This window comes from Pleurodeles waltl, chromosome 2_2, assembly GCF_031143425.1.
Source record: "Pleurodeles waltl isolate 20211129_DDA chromosome 2_2, aPleWal1.hap1.20221129, whole genome shotgun sequence".
Lineage (NCBI taxonomy): Eukaryota > Metazoa > Chordata > Amphibia > Caudata > Salamandridae > Pleurodeles > Pleurodeles waltl.
In genome coordinates, this window is record NC_090439.1 from 584,483,116 (window position 1) to 584,506,248 (window position 23,133).

A 23,133-nucleotide genomic window follows, 5' to 3' on the forward strand; every position below is an offset into this window, starting at 1 on the left:
AGCTCTTGAATTTAAATTACAAAAAGAAAATTGGTTTAGTAATGAAAAGTTTAACACACCCTCATAAGTTGAACAGATAAGTTTGAATAAGCTTTTTTGAACTCTGATTGGTGGAAATGCATTTAATGTAGTATCTGTGGTCACCATTTATACATAATTGTATGTCTGAGTGGTTGCTCGAATCAGGAAGACAGGGCTTAGCTCCTGCTTATGGTTTGATCTCCTTGGTAAGTGGCAGCCAACTGTTGTGAAAGAGGCAAACACTAAAGTTGATGTAGGCTGACCTGTGAGCCAGTTGTTGGCCTGGTGCTTGTGGTGATGAGTTGCTTTTGGCTCTGCTCCATAGCCAGCATCACTGCAAAGGTTTGTGTAGCTGCACTAATAGACTAAGGGGGAGATTAACCCAAAGTGAGCTACCATGATTCTGATGGCTGTGTGTTATGTTGCCTGCAACCAGTTTTCAGTCTATCTGGGGTGAAAAGTGGCATCTAATTGAGAAGCCTCATCTGGAAATAATGATTAAATGGCATTCTGAATTTCATGAGATAGGAGCTCCTTGGAGGTAGACTGTGGTTATTCTGGGTTCACCCACTTCTTTTGGACCCCTAACGTTTGGTCTCAAGGATTGTCTTCTACGCATCTTCACTTTTTGAGTCTCTTCATTGCCAGCAGTTCTTGTAACTTTTTCTTAGGTGAACCTATTCTTTCTTACCTTCCCTACTCCTTTTTCTCTGTCGTCTTGGATTGTAGACATGCAGTTTTAACACTTCCACATAACATGGTGTCCCCAAACTCCTGTGCAAAGGACATGAGGATTGCAGCCTGACGTGGAGGTGATTTCAATCCCTGTTCTGGCAGTTCTGTCTGGTCCCCATTCCATTGAGGAAGCTTTCTCCTCTGCAAATCTAGAGGTACCAAAAGCATTAATCTTTGTGTAGGATGGCCACTTTCTTCCGTGTAATCACATGCTTTGTTTCCTGTTTTAAACTTTAAACTCACAAATCATTGGTATTCTCTGTTTGTCTAATTAATTTGATAGAAGCAAACTAGGACTAAAATACACAAAATGCTTACATCCCTTTTTAGCACTACCCAGCCCATAACCCTAAAATCACCAATACATCCCTTTACCACTCCACCCCAAACCCTAAAGTTACCCTTAGCTCAAATTACTACTACCCACCGGTAAACCCTAAAATTAACTTTAGCTCAATTTATCACTTCCCTACCATCTACAAGCTTAATATACACATAATCTATTGTTTGTATCATGGTGCCTATTTGGAAGTAGATATGGTGTAATCTAGGGCTCGTAGCCACTTCCAGAAGTGACAAAAATTAGGCCCGCTTTGGCCCCCCTGAATGCACCCTTGGCCCATCCACATAAAAATTCCTGGAGCCAGGCCTGTTTCTAAAGCAGAATGGCTGGCAGCAATTTGGTGCCTGGTCCTCTAAAAAATCCTAAAATAAAAAAATTTGGGCTGATAGAGGGGGAACTGGTTAGGTTGGGATGGAGGGAGGAAGGGAAAAAGCACACAACAGAGTGAACAATAACGATGTCAGGAGAGATGCATATGAGGGAGAGAACAACAGGAGCAAATGTAAAAGCACACAGCCATGAACAACACGGAGCATGGGGGAGAGAAGCACACAGGAGTGATAGATCATCATGGAGAGCAAAGGGGAGAGAAGCCCTTAAGGGAGGCAGCTAAAAATCACATTCACTCTTATGGAGTGCTTATGCAAAAGGAACAAAGTAGTCTGTAGAAGTGAGTAGTAGAAGTTCACAAATAAAGAGGCTATGCCGCAGGAGAGGGACAAATTCAAGATGAACAAGGTGAGCCAAAGAATAAGAAGCAAACTCACGAGACTGACAATAAAGTCAGGCAATGGTAAACACTGTGGCAGCTTTAACACCATTGTCAGTTCTGGGTAGCTGACAATCAGTCTTTTGCAACCAGACGGTATGCATGACTTAATGAAAGCACATAATGAGAAAGAACTCTGTGCACCCTACAATGACTGACTGGAAACTATCCCTCTTCCAAAAAAGCACCTTCACTTACCTGCCTTGCTGGCTACTTTAACAATCGTCATATATTTTGAAGTATCTCTACAGTCTATGTTTTGGTAGTGTGGGCTCTGCCATGTACTTATATCCAATGCTTTAAATGGGCCGATACTGTCCGGCACAGAGTACCGGCACTTTTTTTGTTTTGAGAGGGAGAGTACTGCCACTTAAAAAAAAACGTAATACTTTGAATTGGAGAGTACCTACATGTTTCAGAAACATGCAGATACTCTGGTACAGAGTACCTGCACTTCTATTTTTCCATTTCATGCACTGCTTATATCAGTTATTTGGGTTTTAAAGTTTGCCTTTCTTTTTAATTTGTCCTGTGCCTTTCTTGATCCCTTTTGAATCTTGTGGCCATTGCATGCTTGATTAGCATGTTGGTGAGTGGTGGTGTGGTGTCCAGTTAACAACAAAATTTTGACTGTCACTTTTACATGCTTGCTGTAAGACAGTAAATGGTGCAAACACCTTTTATCACTGTATGATGAAAAATATATTTCTGGAGGTGGTAATGTGTAACAAAAAAAGTGTTTCCTTATTTGCTGTGCTGTATTTTGATGTGGTGGTGATGGGTTATGGTGATGTTTGTATTGTATTTCTTGTCCTATGTTTCTGCAGTGGTGTGTTGTACTGTGGCTCTTACACTGTGTTCTGTTTTGACTGCTTTTCATTCTGTGCCCTTTGCTTTCATTATGTTATTGTATCTTTGAATTATGTTATTATGCTATGTTCTATTGTTTAAATGTCATCCAATTCTACTACATAACCAGCCAAATGCAGCACATTCCTTTAAACTTCTAGGAACAAACAAACATTTACCACTGTTTAAGGTGGTAAACTACTGCTCTTCCAGCTCTTCAACTACTTAAGAAATCAGTCAGTCCTTAAACATGGTAAATGTGTACTACATCAGCACCCAAGTGCTCACTTCATGTGAAACTGTCAAACTGTTGTTCGTGTGAGATGCTCCTGCTATACATGAGAATATATGTTTATGTACTCTTAAAAGGGAAGTGCACGTCTGAAGAAGAACTGGAGTGATACGTGATTGGCGCGTGGATTCTGAGAAGGAAGAATGGTGGGGGAAGCGAACAGACATTTTTTTGTTGTTACATACATTTGGCTTTAGCTTTGTTGAAGGCCAGTGCACACAGTGAACTTTGGGTCAGCCCCTTACTGATAACTGGATTGCGTTCTTGTCTGTCTCACTTCACTGCTCCTCAATCAATATATTTTCTCCAACCGAAGTAGCATTTTGGTCTCAGTTAGAAATGGGGTCTTTGGTTGGCAGTCAGGTTACCCCCTGTCCAAGCAAGGTTGCGTTGAATTTTCTACTGCACGGCAGTAGCTGCGTCGATTCCTCTCTGGAAGTCAGGCTGCGTCGTTCCGGCTCGGATGTGCGTCGATCCGGTAGGGCCATGCATTGAATTTCCGGTCGGTACGCTTTGATCTTCTCGTTGCAAAGTCTGGCTGCGTCGTTCCAGTTCAGCGTGCAGTGAAATGTTCCCCTCGATGCAGGCTGTGCATCGTTTCTGGCAGGCTGTGCGTCGAATTTCGCTGCACAAGGAGTCCTTCTTGTAGAGATTATGTCTTTTTGATCATGAGACTTCAGGGAACAGGAGGAAAGCTCTATCCAAGCCCTTGGAGAGCACTTCTTCACCACAGTCAGAGAGCAGCAAGGCAGCAGGACAACGGCAAGGCAGCAGTCCTTCACAGAAAGCAGACAGGTAAGTCCTTTGAGCAGCCAGGCAGGTCTTCTTGGCAGGATGCAGGTTCTCGTTCAGGTTCTCTTCTCCAGGAAGTGTCTGAGTTGGTAGGGGCAGAGGCCCTGTTTAAATACCCAAATGTGCCTTTGAAGTGGGGGAGAATTTAAAGAGTGGCTTAGACGTGCACAAAGTCCCCTTTCACTTCAACCCTGTCTGCCACTGTCCCGTAGGGGGTGTGGCAGTCCTTTGTGTGGCGGTAGGCTACTATCCTTTGACATGCAAGTGTCAGGCGGTCCCCCAACCTCCCAGCCCAGGAAGACCCATTCAAAATCCAGATGTATGCAAGTAAGGCTGAGTATCCTGTGTTTGGGGTGTGTCTGAGTGAATGCACAAGGAAGCTGTCAACTAAACTCAGCCAGACGTGGGTTGTAAGGCACAGAAGGAGTTAAGTGCAGAGAAATGCTCACTTTCTAAAAGTGGCATTTCAAAAATAGTAATATTAAATACAACTTCACCAGTCAGCAGGATTTTATATCACCATTCTGGCCATACTAAATATGACCTTCCTACTCCTTTCAGAACAGCAGCTACCACTCAAATAATGTATGAGGGCAGCCCAATGTTAGCCTATGAAGGGAGCAGGCCTCACAACAGTGTAAAGACGTATTTAGGAGTTTTACACTACCAGGCCATGTAAACTACACAGGTGCATGTCCTGCCTTTTGCCTAAACAGCACCCTACCCTATGAGCTACCAAAGGCATACCTTAGGGGTGTCTTATATGTAGAAATGGGTGGGTTTACGGCTTGGCAAGTACTTTCAAATGCCAAGTCGAAGTGGCAGTGTAACTGCACACACAGGCCTGAGGCATGGTTAAGGGACTACTTATGTGGGTGGCACAATCAGTGCTGCAGGCCCACTAGTAGCATTTAATCTACAGGCCCTGGCACACATAGTGCACTTTACTGGGAACTTATACATAGATTAAATAAGCCAATTGGATGTGAACCAATGTTGCCATGTTTGAAGGGAGAGAGCATATGCACTTTAGCACTCAGTAGCAGTGGTAAAGTGTGGAGAGTCCTAAAACCAGCAAAAACAGTGTCTGAAAAGTGGAGGGAGGCAGGCAAAACGTTAGGGGTGACCACCGTAGGGCTGTCAGGCCTAACAGTCTCACAGTGTGGGAATAGAATGACATGTATCTTTCCACTGATGATGTCAAACCTTGCACTGCAATACATATGAGGGACTATTTTCTTTCACGTTCTGTCTTTTCCTGCTCCTCTAGCCCCAACCACCTACAACCTCTCTTTATCAGAAAACACATGGGCGCTAAAGGTAACTTGGCCCCGAAAGCTCCCTGTTGTGCTGCCTGTCATTTTATCAGTGGACGGCCATCTTAAAACATTTTTTTGAAACATTTCAAAATGGCCTCCTGTGACTGCGTATGTGCACGCATGTGGGGCATTTTGAATATAGTCCTCATGTGTTTAGAAAATCCCTACAAAGATTGCTTTCACAGATGCATGCACATCTCTGGTGTGCAACTAGGAAAAAAACAAGGATTGGCATAGCCAGTAGGTTTCAGGAGCAAGACTATTGCTTTGCTAATGCTTGTTCTTCGATTTGAGTGGCTGCTACTCAGGTCACCAGTACAAGCATTAGTCATATGAATCCTTACAGAATTCTTTAAAAACAGATTTTTTGTGCTGATCACATACACAGGAGCAGTTTGTGGAGCTTTGAAGGGGCTGGCGGCGCGTGCTGAGGGGGGGATTAATGAAAAAAACAAAAAAAAGGACCTTTTTTGCTGCTGCTACCACTGTGCTGCTCCTCTGCTGCAGCTGCAGGCACAGGCTCCCAGCCTGCCCTGCGGCCAATCCGAATGCTGCCGTCATACTGCTGGCAGCATGACAGCAGCGATCTGATTGGCTGCAGCGCCCAGACAGGGTGCTCCGAGGCATAGTGAAAGTCTCTGCCTGCTCTCTCCAACCTGGCCACACAGTGCCAGGTTCGAGAGAGCCCAGTACCCATGTATGTTTGGCTGGCCCTAGACTAGACAGCCGGCCAAACATACATGCGCACTGGGGGGAAGTGTTGTGCACTCCCCATCCTTCCCCTTCATAGCACGTGGCCCTGCCCCTTTTACTATAAAATGACAATAAATATAGTTTATTATCGTTTTATAGTAAAAGGTTTGCAGCTACTGCACATTCAACTCTCAGAACCTCAAATCAGAGGTACAGGAGGTCTGCACCCTTAGCATTGGGAAACAGGTGGAAGGCAGGCCTAAGCCCAGGTAAGAACAACAGTCAGAGGCAAAAGAGATGTCAGCACTCTGTACTGGAGGTTGCTTCAGTGATTGTAATTGGGTGTTAGATCATGTATTAATATTTTTATCGAACAGTGCTCAAAATACTTACAAGAAAGTTAAAAAAAAAAAAAGCCATCTACAAAACTAAACCTGTCATCCTCCTTTGATGTAAATATTTTAGCCCCATCCTTCAATGTTATTTTTGTCTCCCTTGATTATATAGTGTCCTCTATTTTGGGAAAAAATTGTGATAAATTGTGCGTTTCATTACTCCTCCTTTTCTCCCCTCACCTGCTTCATGGCTTTGCTGCTTAGCTGCATGTTTGCTTCTAGATGGTTTAGATGAAAGTCAATGATGTTTGGACAAAAGAGAAAACAGAAGAGGAGAGGTGCATAGAACTCTTTAGAAAAGGCTAGTTTGTTCAATAGGACATTCTAGTATCTGCAGCACACTGCCTTTGTGAACATCTTCCATCACTCTCTATTTGCTCAATGTCACTTTAAAACACGACAGCCACCAGCATGAAGCATTACAGGGAAGCTGTACAAGGCAAGCTAAAATGCACTCTTTGAGCCATATGCACAGTGTGAAGACTTTCGTAGCCAGTCAAAAGGCTAAGGTGGGGGATATTACCTCTCGTTGTCTGCCTTCTTTAAAATTTGCACTAGGTAGAACTGTGTAGCATGGACACGTTACAAAGGAGGACAGTAGGGAGGGCTTTCTGAGTAAGGAAATGGGTGTTCATAGCTATATTGGGTACATGATGTGGACATGAAGGGTTGTTAATTGCCCTGTGCCCTATACTCAGCTTATGGCTCATAAATTCTGGGTAAGGTAATGACTGTTCATAGGAATAATCATATGTTTGCCCTAGTCAACTCCACATTTTACAAACTTAACTTGTGAACAAAACAATCATAATAAAATAGGCGCACATGCCCAATTGTTTCTAATGACACCATCGCCCAATTTCACCATTGGCATGGCCCATGTGGACCGCTACAAGCATGGCCCACTGCCAGGATGGGCACGGCAGCACCACCCGCTGTCTGCATGGACACCACTAAAACCATTCAGTGCTCTCACTGTCCCTCTGACTGTTTTCGGTTTTTGGGTAGGAGGATTCAGAGTGTGGATGAAATATGCTTTCCCTTTTAGCTTAGAATCTTGAATGCAGTGCTGCTAGTTCGCACAACATAATAAGTAACCCCTTACACATCTCACAAAATGAGCCAAAGATTACAGTGGCGGCTGGTGACCATTAAGAGTGGTGGGGCATAATCCCTGTCTTGAATTCTAGTTAGCGAGACAGATTCACTTAATTGGTGGTTTGGGTGGTGTGGTTCCCTTGCTTGCAGCCAGTCTTATTCTCTCACTTGTTCTCATTCAGTCTTAGTCATTTACTCTCATTTGCACTTGCAGTCACTTTTACTTACTCTGACTCAGGTCCACTGACTCATGCAGTCTCACTCATTCTCACTCTGACCCACTCGGTCTCCCTCATTCTCAGTTACTCTCACTCAGTCCCACTCATTATGTCATTCTGATTGATTTAATCTCACTCTGACTCCCTTAGTCTTACTTAGTCTCTCTCATTCTCTCCATGACTCACTCATGCTTCCTGATTCACTCAATCCCACTCATTCCGATTCACTCAGTGTCACTGACTCACTCAAACTCAACCAGTCCTACTCATTCTCACTCCGTCCGAATCAGTCTCTCATTCTGACTCACACAATGTCACTCTGACTCACTCAGTCTCACCCAATTTACATACGTCTCACTTTGACTCACTCATTCCCACTCAGTTTCACTTATTCTCACCTAGTTTCTATGAGTCTCCACCTAACTCACTCATTCTCCCTGATTCACTTAGTCAAACTAATTCTGATTCAATCTCACATCAACTCACTCATACACAATCAGTCTCACTCATTCACACTTAGTCCCACTCAGTCTTATTCGTTCTGACTCACTCAGCCTTACTGTGACTCAGTCTTACTCGTTCACAGTCAGCCTCACTCATTCTTAATGATTGACTCAGTCATACTCATTCTGATTCACTCTGACTCACTCATACTCATTCAGTCACACTTATTCACACACACACTTGCTCAAACAAAATCATTCTCACACAGTCTGACTCAATTAGTCTCACTCTAACGCAGACTCACTCTCACTCATTCTCTGACTCACTAAGACTCTCTTAGACTTGACTCACTCAGTCTCACACACAGTAACATTCCATTACATTCCATCATTCTATCGCCATTATTTATTCTCACTTGTGCTCACCCTTCTTGTCACTCATTGTCCTCACTTTGACTCACTCCTTCATTGACACTCTCACTTTTACTCACACATAAACACACAGACATGCTCACATATACACACACATACATACACAGTATTGAAAAGCATGTTTTACTTACCTTGCGGTTTGTGCAGGTCCTGTGTGCCGCTGCTACTTTCAGCTCTGAAATTAAACTTTCTCGTGCTTCGGACACTTGAAACTAAAAACTCAAATCTACGCAGTGGCAGATTTGAGTTTTCAGTCTCTGCTCATTCACCCCACCCTTTTCCAACTCTGTGACGAGATGAGAAAGCATGGGGTGACTGGCTGAGTGACCTGCAGCCACCGGCACCGGAGGGCTTAAGCCTGCGGTTAACTTTATCTGTGACGCTTCACCACGTCGCAGACTGGAAGGTACTAAGGCTTGCAGGGGTCCGCGGCCAGGGCTGGGGGCTTCAGCAGCAATGGATAACCTCTGCCGGCTGGTGCAGGCGCCTTTCTGCGCCAGACATCAGACATTCAGTGTAGCAGAGCTGTCTAGGACTGCTGCTAGACGGCATTTTCTTTTTATACTAAGAGTGAATAAAAGATTAGTATTCACTCTTGGTATAATAAAACGGGGGTGGGAGGAGAGAATAGCCCTGGAGCCCTAATGGGAAAAAAGCGCCACTAAGAGTATAAACATGCTCTGTTCAAGTGAACTGCAGAAAATCCAGCATACTAGGTCCGTGAACGGTGGTGATCCTTGAAAGTACCTGAGTGAAATATCTGAGCGAAATACATTCACAGTGCGCAGCAAGCCCACCTTCATTTAATAAGAGGATTCAGTTGGTTCCCCCCCCCCACCTTGAGAAAAAAAATAGCGGGCAAAATGGTACATATTAAAACAAAGGGCCTGATTCACAAAGGTAAACTTACACTTTGTATAAGTTTGTTAAGGTTTAAGACTGCATAGCCTATCTTTTTATGTGCGGAGGTGTCCGCCCTGATTGCGGAGTCTCCGCACGCGTAAGTGTAAGTAGATCCCTGCACATAAAAGGATAGGCCATTCAGAGTCGCACATAGTTAGTGAATTTCCCTTACAATGTGCACTTACACAAAATATAAGTTTACCTTTGTAAAGCAGGCCCAAAGTTTGCAAGAACTGGTAGAAACGTTTTTAAAGGGAATGCGTAGGGCACTTATCAAGTATTTCAATTCCAATGTACATTATAATTTGTAGTAGTGAATACTATTCCATGTGCATTATATACTGACACAATTTAACTGAGGACCTAGCACCAGATCTCAACAATCATATGTGACGGGGCTTCCAACACTTACCAGGATTTATAACCTGCCATTGGCTGAAATCTCCCTGCTTGACAATCAGATATTACATTCATATGTTCAATTTAATGCTGTATTGAACGGTACAAATAAAAAGAAATGGGTATAGACACACACACACACACACACAGTCACTGTGTACTTCAGGAAGCAGCGGCACAAACTTCCCTCACAAGGACAATAGCAGTTACAGTATTGCAGAAAAGTGCAAGCTCCCAACAGCATTTAGTAGAGCTGTTTCCTGAAACAATATTTTCCATAAAAGTACGCTGAAAGTAGCAATTTATATTGATGTGTCTGCATTTTATTAACTCTATTTGCTAGGTTCAATGTGGTCTGTGGTTTCTCTGGAATTAACAGACATTAACTTTTATTGTGCTGTGGAATTCCGAGGCACCCCATTGATGGCAGGTGGAGATGCTGCTGCACAGGCGCGCTTTGGGAAAAAAACATTGTGGCTCATTTGCAAGCCCCTTGCACCACCGTAGCCTAATTTTTTCTGATGCTATGGCAGCGCAGAACAGTCCCCCATTCGTGACGTATTTACAAATTGGTGCAATGGGATCACTGCGTCAGTTTGTAAACTCTTGCGCCACATTATACCTGTGCCAGGTCTAATGTATGCAAGAGAGGCATCCCCCGCAAGGAGGCCATTAGGAGTAGCGCATTGAAATCTAAGAGATTTCACTGCGTCATTCTAGTGTACATTTTTAAGGCCTTCACAGGGTAGGCGTTAAAGTGATGCCATGGTTTGTTCTATGGGCGCCCCTGCTCTTTGCTGGACTCGCGTCAAACATTTTGATGCTAGTCTAGCAAAGCGCAACAACTGCGTCATAAATTCTGAGACAGCTATGCTAAGACGCACTATGGTGCACTGTATGTATTGTAAATACAGAGCTACCATGGTGTTGTTAGGGGCGCAGGGCAGTGCAAGCAAACTGGCACATCATGAGCAATGCACCAGTTTCTTGTAAATGAGGCCCAATATGTCCCTGCACAGGGCGCCATTTAGTCTGGCAAAGCAGAAGGGTACAAAGGCTTACACTGTTTGACTTGATTGGCCAGATGCCCACATACAGAGAGAGCTATCTAACAAGATATCCAACCATTCTTAGCAAAAAACAGAATCATACCTCTTTGTCCCTACTGCTATTGCAAAAAAGGGAACTATTTTGTTTACATGAAGTGCTGAAATCGTAAAGCAGTAAGTACAGAGGCCCGCTATTTTGCTCAGAATCCCGCAGCCACCGCTATCCAAGGTCAGGGTGATAAATATCAAAGTTGTGCATTCTTTATTCCACCTCATTCTTCTTTAACCCACCACTTGACACTACCTCACCCTTTATCTCACTCTTACAGGTTCCTTCTTCTGCTTGTAATCGCTGTACTATCTTTCAGGTCCTCATTCTTTCCCCCTTATGTGTTTTTCTCTTTCTTTTCCTAGGTCAAATTCTGATGAGGAAAATTGTCACTCCTCAAAATGAGTGCTGGTAAACACCACTTGCAACAAACCAGTAAACACTTGGGGGTATATTTATAGGCCCCTAGCGCCACCTTGTGCCACATTAACATCATTTATTTTGACGTTAATGTGGCCCAACAAGGCCAAAATCCCTGCGCCGGATTTACAGAGTGGCGCAATGCATGCATTGCGCCACTCTGTAAACCTTTGCGCTACATTATGCCTGTGACAGCCATAATGTATGCAAAGGGGGCATTCCCTCATTAGGGGAGCTGGAAAATCTGATGAAAAAAACCTCTACATTCTGAAAACAATGATATGTTCCCAGTACATGCCAAGGTGCACTTCTCTCTTAAACATGCAGAACAGTCACCCCAAACAAATTCTAATTGCAAACATTACTATGAATTTGGCACTCAAATGAGGGTGAGGTGCGTTATTTAAGGGAATTGTCCATTAAAGCGAGTGAAGAAAAAAACATTTTTTGGGAGACTGATGCAGGTTTTCAAAGAGAATGTCCCCGGTGAAGTCAACAGAAGCATAATGTTTTTTTAGGGAGGTTTATATTGAAAAGAGGGTGACACCAGCCAAATGAGGGTGAGTCGACAGATATGAATGTACTAGATATATCCACACCTTCTCGGGCCTCGCTTCACACATATTAACACTCTCAGCTAATATCCAATTTATAGATTTCCTTAGTCCTAGAAATACTCCAGAACCACCGATTTCAGCCTGCAAGTCCACTATGCCCAACAAAAAAGTATAATCCTGTCTGAAATCAACAATACTTTTCATGGTGCTAGGGCTAAATTATTAGATATGTAACCACAATTTAGAAGCCTACCAAAATTCACTGTGTATAATGCACTACACATAAAATGAAACTGAAAATAGCTCTGAAGAATACCCGCGAGCATTTCTAGGAGTCCCAGAATCCTGACTTCCATACCACCGTTCGGCAGGGATCTCATATTTGATGTGTTTCCCAGCAAGAGTAGATAGCACAACAGAGACTTCAGATGCACCTTTGAGGTGTCGCCCTCCTGTTTTTAGGACCCTGATCTCTGCTTTCTCTTCCAGCTGTAGGTCAAGAGTTTACTGTCCACACGTATTTTAATTTGTGGATATTAGTGAGTGCACAGAAAGTAACACACAGTGGATAACACACAGCGACATTTGTTGTGGGAATTATGAATGTCTTAGTTATGTGCTCTGTCCTAATTGTATGGCCGTTTATTGGCTTCAAGACGGGCTCATCTGTCAGGAAACCATACAGTCAATATAGTCTTTCTGAAACTGAAAAGCTCACTCTCTGCCTCAAAGATAAATTACATTTGAAATCCTGAAGCCATGCTTATTCCTAAGGAAGTCACAAAACTCAGTAACCTCTAACCTAGTGCATACCACGTGTATTTGTTTATATGTAGTGGTACTTATATAGCCCAAACTTAGCTGCCTAGTACTGGAGCACTTCCTTATCAAAAGGCCATGACAAGGTGAAGGAATCAAGATTCTGTGAGACAGTGAGGAAGGGGAGAATGAAGTAAACTTGTCTGGTCAGAGTCAGTGTAATGCTTCTTTAAAGGATTGACTTCTGCTTTTCTTCTTTGTGGACCTCCTCATATCAAGCATGGTGATTTAATAGATTCTTGAGTGATGCAGCAGTGCTCACCCCTCGCATGGGTCTCTTCTCTTCCGTATGCAAGTGGTACAGCAATGGGTTCATGATTCGCAGTTATGAACTCCTGTGGCGCCATTTGATATATCAGGAAACCCATAGCTAGGCAGTCGGATGCACATCAGACCAGGATTGTCACTGAGATTATGAAGCCTTTTTTATGAAAAGGTATCTCTCTCTTTGCTGCTTCTTAAATGGACAGACTGGCATAGAGTCAGCACAATTTGTCGGAAGAATATAAAAATGCAGAAAATAGCCCTTTTCAAAGAAGCCACCTTCAATGAACAATATGGGCTCCTTATTGCCTTTATGTGATAGAGTTGTTCAACGATATTGTGTGTAGAACAATAGTTCTGTGAAAATATCGACCTATGATCCCTGAGGATATGTATATCTAAGTCAAGAAATGTAGACATAGAGTTAAGAATAGTAAACCTATGCTTGCCTATGTATACCTAGTGGTAGGCGATATCCTGGACTCAATATGTTTGCAAGAAGAAACTATGTCACTCGATATCGTGACATATGACCTGACATAACATATTTAAATTACTAGGCACACTGTTGTATCAAATGTAAAACATTTGTCCATTTCACCATAGATGTTGACCTCTTTTTAATTTGTAATAAGAATAAGAATAGGTGTTATTTTGTTTTCTGTTATGATTTCTCTATATCAAATCTGTCATACATAATATTTTAAGTTTACACACAGAATTTTCACAACTATGAAAGTATCACATCCTTATGAATGACAGACAGAGAACCCAAGTCATAATGTTATGTGTGAAAGTTCCTTTACACAATTTAATGCAGTTTTTTGGTTCTGCGCATAAATAATGGAGTATGATATGCAAAAATGTTATCCCTAGTGCGGTTCATCCAATGTTTCCATGAGCCACAGTGGACGGAGTGCAAAGTAAAAAGAGCCACTATTCCAACTTTTGACTCTGCTTCAGAAGTGGTGGACAATGGCCTAGCCAGCTCGAAGTAGTGTAAAACATTTTTATCTCCCTAAAACAAAAAGAAAGTACTGACAGGAATAGTATTTAATTTGAGCCGGTGGTTAACGGTGCTCGGCACCGGCACTTTGTTGTCAACACCAACTCTTACAGTAGTCTGCCCCATGGTGGTGCTGTGTGTGTAATTTAAAGATGAGCAAAACAACAGTTGCTAAATATACTTTCTGCATTAAAAACAATTAATTCATGCCTCCCGGGTTCTTGTTATACCTTTGGGGGTCTGGAATAGTCTGAATATTTCCACTTGTAGGAGCTTAGTGATTATAGTTGTGTCATTGGCAGCGTTGGCAAGGTAGTGGGTGATGCAAGCTGCAGTGGCCTTCTGATGAGAGCATCGGTGCTTAACTTTTGACAACTTAAGCACTGGTCAGGAACAGAACTCGTCTTAGTGAAGGGAATAACCGAGGTTCACAAAAACTACCCCTTAATGGAGTCTTTGTTTTGCACATGATAGCATATTTGCTCACTTCTATATTTATTTTTTAGAGATGAGTCATATCATAACAGACCCCGTCTTACAGCCTCCCATGCGACCATCAGATTTTTACTGCTCTGTTGGGGTACCTAGTCTCACAGAGTTCACGAAGGGTGGGCATCAAAATCTAGTCTCTATCACTTTCTATGCACCACAGAAGTATTGTTATTTTTTTGGCAGGAGAAAAATCATTGGTTTCATCAACTCTATTTAAAGGTTCATCTGGGGTGTGAGTGACAGCACATATTACAAGGGACTCTTTGACAAGTCCATTAGACACCTGCACAAACAAGCGACACAGAAATTTCTGATGGGGCAAGATGAAGAATTCTACATGGTTTGGTGGCTGGAAAGTAGTCAAATCCACAAAGTGTCCTTCCATTACTGTTGGATTACTTACTACTACTCTCAGTGCCTAATTTGTGAATAAAAACGGTGCCTAAAACACGCGGTTGTTGCAATTAAATGTGCGAACATGGAATACTGAAGCAGCGTAATCCTGATGCTATCTCGGGCCTCTTCAAACCATTTAAAGCCACTCCCTGCCCCTTCAGCTCACTCCTGCAGCGTTTTGTTTTCTTCCATTGTGACGCTTTTTCCTTTTTCTCGTCCTCCGTCTTTCCCATATGTGTGTTTTGCTTGCGGTAAATGCTTGAGGCAGAAAAATAAGTGCCGGTCCTCGGTACAGGAAACAACAAGCACAAATTAGGCACTGCGTACTCTTCATTAATCAGATTCCTTTTTTCTCGTCCTATTACCTATTAAGATGAGCAACTATCAACTTCTGCCATTATTCCCCAAGACTCTTTCTTTGTTTATTTCTCTTACAGAGAAATTGCCCCTTCTCACACAAAATACACTGACACTCATCACTTTCTGTTTTTTTTTTTAAATAAGTCAGAAACAGATAATTGATGAGGGACTAAACAGGGAGGGGGTGTAGTTAATAGGACAAGCAAGGAAGAATAGGAGTAATGAATATTACACATAAGTAACTGAAACATTACCTCCTCATCTACTTCCTCGTTCCCTTACTAACATGAGGCTATACCCAAGCGGTGGACCTTCACATGATCTGATGTCTCAATGGACATACCATACCAAGGAACAAAAGTGCTACTTAAGCCATAAACTTTATTAGAAGTGCTTTTCAACCTGTATGATAACTAACAGATTACTTATAGGCACATCCGTAATTTCCCTAATACATTACTGCTTTTGATTACACACTCGAAACAATAGAAAATCATTGTCATGAGCCAAGCTCAATTAATAATGTGAAATAAATGTGAAAGGTAATGGCCAAGTGGCTGCCTTACAAATCTCTACCAAACACACACCAGCCCACTCAGCCTTGATGATACTCAGCATCATTCCTTGGGTCGAACAAACTTGTACTGAATTGGGAAAACTCTTACCTGGATCCTTGGAGACTAATGTTATCACAAAGTTTTTCAAATCTTTATTCAGATTATTTTTTTGAACTCTCATGTTGGAAATGGGGTCTCTTGTCGGCAGTCAGTATGCACTCTGACCTAGCAGGGACCCTCACTCTAGTCAGGGTAGGGAGATACACACCTAGGATAACCCCTGCTCACCATCTTAGTAGCTTGGCCCAAGCAGTCAGGCTTCTCTCAGAGGCAATGTGTAAACTATTTGTACCAACACACATAGTAACACAGTGAAAACACCACACAAGGACTCTACACTAGTTTATAAAAATAGCCAATATTGATCTAAATCAAGCAAGACCAAAACAAAAAAAATCCAACGTACACAAGCAAAGACATTAATTTTTAAAGTAAAAAGAGTCTTAATCCATAGAAATCAATGGATGTGTTGTTTTAGCACAAAGTACTTGGTGGGCATCAAAAATAAAGTAGCATGGGCGAGCGTGTGTGAGAAAAGCAAGGGATGCGTCAATTTCTTACTCGCAAGTGAGGCAATGCGTTGATTCTTTCTCCGCTGGGCAAGCGATGCGTTGATTCTTTCCTCACAGGGAAGAGATGTGTTGATTTCCAGAAAAGCAGCCTCAGGTCTGTTGATGTTGCCGGTTTTGATGCCCGGGGACGATGTGTGGAAAATTCGGATGCACAGCAGTGTTGAATCTGCACTGAGCTGGCGATGCATCGATTTTACTGGCAATGCGTCAATTTTTCCTCCACTGTGCGGGTGCAGCATTGATTTTTCTGCCGCTCGGTTCCAGTGCGTGGATTTTCACCTTGGGTTCACCAGCGTCTCCTTCAAGGGCCCAGTGACTGGATGTGGCACAACTCGACAGGGTAGGGGCCTCAGCAAGAGATCCCAGATGCTGGCAGATGAAGTATTTGATGGCCCTGAGACTTCAGAACAGGGGGCAAGCTCAGTCCAAGCCCTTGGAGAATTTTCACAAGCAGGATACACAGCAAAGTCCAGTCTTTGTCCTCTTTAAGGCAGAAGCAGCCACTGCAGGTCAACCCAGAAAAGCACACACAGCAAAGGAGCAGTACTCCTCCTTCAGCTCTTCTACTTGGCAGAGGTTCCTATCGATCCAGAGGAATTCTAGATGTCTGGGGTCTTGGGTCTACTACTTATACTCATTTCTGCCTTTTAAGTAGTCACAGGATCCTGCCTTTCCCAAGCCTGGCCCCAGACACACACCAGAGGGTTGGAGACTTCATTGTGTGAGGACAGGCACAGCCATTTCAGGTGTGTCAGCTCCTCCCTCCTCACTCTAGACTCATCAGGATATGCAGGACACTCCTCAGCTCCCTTTGTGTCACTGTCTAGAGGGAATTCACAAACAGCCCAACTGTCAGTCAGACCCAGACATAGATTCCAAATGCAGGCAGAAGCACAGAATGGCTAAGCAAGAAAAGTGGCATTTTCAAACTGACAATCTAAAAAACAACTTTACCAAAGGATATATTTTTAAATTGTGAGTTTAGAGACCCCAAACCCCTTATCACTATCTGCTCCCAATGGGGAACTGCACTCAAAATATATTTAAAGGCAGTCCCCATGTTAACCTATGAGAGGGATAGGCCTTGCAATAGTGAAAACTGAATTTATCAGTATTTCACTATCAGGACAAGTACAACACACCAGTACATGTCCTACCTTTTAAAGACACTGCACCCTACCCATAGGGCTACCTAGAGCCTATCCTAGGAGTGACTTATATGTGGTAAATGGGAAGGTTTGGGCCTGGCAAGTGGGTACACGGGCCAGGTCGACTTGGCAGTGCAAAACTGCGCACACAGACACTGCAGTGGCAGGTTTGAGAGATGTTTAAAGGCTACTCATGTGGGTGGCACAATTAGTGCTGCAGGCCCACTAGTAGTGTTTGATTTACAGGCCCTGGGCATTTCTAGTGCACTTTATTAGGGACTTACTAGTAAATTAAATATGCCAATCAGGGATAACCAATCATAATCACAATTTACAAAGGGAGCGCTTGCACAAACATTGTCCAGCACACAGTCAAAAACACGAGGCAAAAAGACAGAGGAAACCACACCAAGGATGCCAGATCTAACACTCCATGAAGGTAGTTTAACCACAGTACAGGTGATATTGCTTCAAAAATGAAAGACACTAAAAATCATTTAAAACTCACATTTCAATGAGAGCTCAACAGTTTACTAATCTGTGTTAAAATAGAAGAGTATCCTGCATTATGGTTTCAAAAACATAAATGTGCAAATAGCAGTTATTACATCGATGCACAATAGGGTGTTTTGCTCAATAATTTCAGAATATATGGAGTCGTATCCGTTACTTGACAAAATAATTGTGCAAATACAAAGACATCCTAAAATACTGTTAGGTCGTAAATGTTTAAATAGGAATTTCTACATCAGTGCAATTTACTTTCAGATTTTAAAAACTCATATCATGTTTCCACCCTGAAATTAAGACAAAAGTGATACACAGACAGAATTGAAAGCCTAAATCTATTACTACATCAATTATCTCTTTCGTAGACCATGCTGTCGAACAGCGTAAGTGACTTCCCTTTTAGCAATAGTACACGTAGTAAAAACAAAGACCACACAGCAGGTGATGACTTTTTTCATATCATGTACTTATCCTAAAATTAGTGCACAAGTCGTATACAGACAGAATTAGAAGCCTAGGTCTATTACTCCATCATTGATCTCTTTCATAGACCATGCTTGCAAACGGTGTAAGTGACTTCCGGTTAATGATAGCACACATAATGAATGCTGACACAACATAGCAGGCAATGTCTGTCTCAAGATTACATAAAAAAGTTAAAAGCTTCCTGATGAAATAAGAATCTCTCTAGTAAAAACAAAAGGCACTTTCTGATATCACTCTAAAACTTACAAAGCAAAGTAAAGTGCATTGTGGATTGTATAGCTTTTCCATCACAATGGCATTTAGATACGTTTTTGGTCCACGCCTCACTTTTTAGGATTGCACATGGTTGTGTAGGATACCCCACCGTAATCGTGTGGGAAAAAACCTCTTCTATACATCTGTTACCATGTCACCTAAGTACAATTAGTTTTTTAATTTCTTTATTTTCTCTCTCTAGGTCTAGTTTACTGTCAAAGATCAACTTCAGATCCGTTACTGGACAAAATAATTGTGCAAATACAAAGACATCCTAAGATACTCTTAGGTCGTAAATGTTTAACTAGGAATTTCTACATCAGTGCAATTTACTTTCAGATTTTAAAAACTCATATCATGTTTTCACCCTGAAATTAAGACAAAAGTGATACACAGACAGAATTGAAAGCCTAAATCTATCTACATCAATTATCTCTTTCGTAGACCATGCTGTCGAACAGCGTAAGTGACTTCCCTTTAGCAATAGTACACGTAGTAAAAACAAAGACCACACAGCAGGTGATGACTGTCTCATATTATGTACTTATCTTAAAATTAGTGCACAGGTCGTATACAGACAGAATTAGGAGCCTAGGTCTATTACTACATCCTTGATCTCTTTCATAGACCATGCTGGCAAACGGTGTAAGTGAATTTCCGGTTAATGATAGCACACATAATGAACGCTGACACAACATAGCAGGCAATGTCTGTCTCAAGATTACATAAAAAGTTAAAAGCTTCCTGAAATAGGAATCTCTCTGATAAAAACAAAAGGCACTTTCTGATATCACTATAAAACTTACAAAGCAAAGTAAAGTGCATTGTGGATTGTACAGCTTTTCCATCACAATGGCATTTAGGTACATTTTTGGTTCACGCCTCACTTTTTAGGATTGCACATGGTTGTGTAGGATACCCCACTGTAATCGTGTGAGAAAAAATATCTTCTGTACATCTGTTACCATGTCACCTAAGTACAATTAGTTTTTTTAATTTCTTTATTTTCTCTCTCTAGGTCTAGTTTACTGTCAAAGATCAACTTAAGTTCTGTTTTTACTGTACTGCAAGATAATAGCAGGGCTTTCGATGGAAACATTTTTTGTCAATCTCTTTGAGTAGCCTACACACATATGCCAGCCAGGGAATCATATCACAGTATCTAAGAGAGAGACAGTTGTTTTTGCTTACCTAAAGAATGTTGTTCCTGCTTTGCCCCAGATATCATACCAACCAGTTATAGCACCCGGATCAATTATATCTTCAAGATAAGTGGTATCCAATTCTCTAGGGGTGATATAGGTTGGTACTGTACGGTGAACAGCCAAAGGTTTGCACAAAAAAAGTTTTCCTGTAATTGCAGGATTGTGTGCACCGTCATACCCCAAAGGGTTGCCCTGGAGATAGCTGTGGGAATACATTTACTCCTATACAGCTGCAACATCCCTCATGTTGGTTTATTTCCTATTTATTTTTAGCAAATCTGAACAAAGTCTCAATTGTCCTTATAATTTTAAGATTTTCTAGACTTACATGGGCTCCCCAAGATCCAGATTGTGAAAACAGTGTGCTAAGTAGGAAAAATTATGAATTTCTTCAAATTTTTGGCCCCTCACAAAATGGGCTTATTTTTTCACTTTTCGTCTTCCAAACACCATAATGAAGGTTTTTGTCAGATTTAGTTTTAAATCTTTCTGCTCCAAACATGTGACAAATCCATTAATCAGCTGTTGTAGACTATCTGCCGTTCTGGTTATCAGGATCGTATCGTCAGCATATAGGAGTTCGGAAAGGGGCGAGTACCTGCTCTGGGCGCATCAGCGTCTCTTTCTTGCAGCTTCCTATCAATCCCATTTATGCAAAGAGGAAATAGGAGCAGGCTAAGATGCAACCTTGCCTAACAGCTCTGGTGACCCTAAAGCTTGGGGTACATTCTTCCTCTAGCCCATATCTCACTTGGGTAGTCAATAAGGTATACATCTAAGACAGGTATGATACAATGTCTTCTGGGGCACCCATTTTGATCAAGGTCTTCAACAATTTTGTGTGGTTGTCTAGATCAAAAGCGCTGCTTAGATCAGCAAAGCAGAGATGGAAGTGTCCCTGCTTGGCTACCGTATATTTGCTGATTAAAAGGTGGAGATTGGTAAATTGCTCCATTGTCCCAATATCCTTCCCAAAACCATACTGAGAGTCTGTAGGCACTTTATTTTCTGCTACCCAGGTATCTAATCAATCCAAGATGATTCTCCCCATTATTTTTGGAGATGAATCCAGAAGCAATATCGAAAGGTAGCACTTGGCATCCCCCATCCCCTTTTTTTGAATATGGGAACTAATATGGTGTCTGTCCAAGTAGGCGAAATAGGTCCTGGTGCCATGGTGTTAAATACCTGCATCAAAATTGGTACCCACAGAGCTATACAAGATTTAAATGCATCCACTGGAACCAGAGGCTTTCTTAGTGGTGGACTTTTCGATGGCAATTATCATCTCTTCTAAACTTCTTGTAGGGGGGATAATATCAGGGCAATACTGTCACCTTCAGAGATGGCAGGTTGTTCAATCTGTGGGTTTAATATACTTTCAAAGTGGCTTATCCATTCCATTCTATTATCGAATTCAAACTATCTTTAAGGAACAGAGAAATTATTATTTGCCAAAATAGTATGGTATCTTTTGTTCCTTCTCCCTGTTCCAGACTAGCCCATGCCTGGTCTTGCAATTCTTCCCACCTCTGACTTATTGCCTGTTTATAGTTAAGTCTAAGTGATTTGACTTCCTATTTATCCCCCAGGATTTGCAGTATGGGCTTTTTTTAATTTTCGATTTGTTTGAGTGCAGTGGTGATCAAACCAGCCCAAATTATCTTTCTTTGTCCCCTTATTATTCATTTTTAAAATATCTGCAGTAGCAGAAGTAACCTTACCAAAAGCAAGTACAATTTTATCTGGGGAGGGGGAGTGCTGTTGCTTCGGTACAGTCTATAGAGTCCTCCTCATTGCTTTTCAGCACCCTTTCAAGGAGGACTGGTTCATGAATCCCTGTCCACTTCAGACTAATCGCTTTTTCCCTTGCAATATCAATATGAGCAGCCATCTTGGGTGTTCACAGGACTTGGTTTGTAAAATAAGGGTTAGTGTAAGGAAAAAATGATCACTAAAACTAGTAGCTTCTACAACGCGTGAGCTAAAAAGATTTACGCCATTCACTGAAAGCATTATGTGATCAATGTATGAACTGCTCCTATTTCCTTGAAAGGCTGGCAGAGGGACTTTCCCTCTATCATCACTCTGTGCCATCACTTCCAAATTATACTCATATAGTAATTAATTTACACAATCACCATAACTTTTGTGAGGAAAGTGTTCCTGATTATTTCCTAAGGCATCAGCGTAACCACATATTCCTGTTGATGAGTACAGACAAGAACTGATATAAAAATCTCCCACCCATATGTATATACACACTGCTTCAAAACGCTTCATAAATGTTTCCTATTCTTTATCAAGTTCCTCCACAACCTCATGTTGTTTACCATTAAAATGTTATTAAAGAAGTTTATCAGTACAAAATATAATCTTGTATTAGTCTGTAAAAGAGCCAGCTGAAAACGGGAGATTTAGTTTAAGCCTTTTTAAGTGTAACCAGTGTTAGAGTTGAGACCAAAATGGCCAGGCCTCCTTTTGCCCCCCCCCCCTCCGCAGGGACTGATGGGGTGGCAGGGGTTATGACTGCAACACAACCATCAATTGTAAAAATTTCTTTATGCCATGTCTCCTGTAAGCATAGCTATTCTGTTTACCAGTCTTTGTTGTCTAACTTATTTTTCACACCCACGGTATTCCAAGATCTAAGAATTAATGTGGGGGTCAAGTATGGCAACTTTATTGTGTGCTCCTGGACCACATTCACAGTTCTTACATTCCCCCTAAACTAGCTTCGTCCGTTTCTTCATCATTCTCCTGGCGTCAGTCTTGTTCCTCAAGGCTTGAGATGGGGGCACATGTATTTAGAGTTGCCACAGGCTAACATGTTCTAAGATTACTCTGGTTATGTTATGTCACAGGTCCATGCGGTCTAGGAATAAACTCTGATGGTCAATAAAAGAAGCCCAGGGGTACAGTGACTATCTTCCCCTCTGAACGGTACTGGTTCTGGTGTTTAAAAGGGAAGTTTAACCAGAACCAGTACCGCTCAGAGACTTTACCACTGCAGCATTTTGGAAATTAACTATAATGCAATAAACATTGCCAATTTTTCGGCCGTAACTTACCGAATTTGTCCTTCTTACCATAAATATATTTTGATGCAAGAAGTTTGCGTTGCATCTTTGGCCAAACATCCAGCAAACTGCCTTATTCTTTAAGCCGGGCCAGCTTTCTTTAATGCTTGACTCAAGTTTGGGAACACCCTTCAGGACATTAACACA

At 42.0% G+C, this 23,133-nt stretch overlaps 1 protein-coding gene across 4 annotated transcripts in view; it reads right to left on the minus strand.

Moving 5' to 3' along the window:
* The window catches only part of NOL4 (nucleolar protein 4), a 633,075-nt gene that overhangs the window by 83,461 nt on the left and 526,481 nt on the right, over nucleotides 1-23,133 (minus strand). For all 4 annotated transcript variants that reach the window (XM_069220100.1, XM_069220098.1, XM_069220102.1 and 1 more), the window contains one exon: nucleotides 8,531-8,611. In XM_069220100.1, coding sequence (XP_069076201.1) covers nucleotides 8,531-8,611 — 81 coding nt within the window. The remainder of the gene's footprint in view (nucleotides 1-8,530; nucleotides 8,612-23,133) is intronic.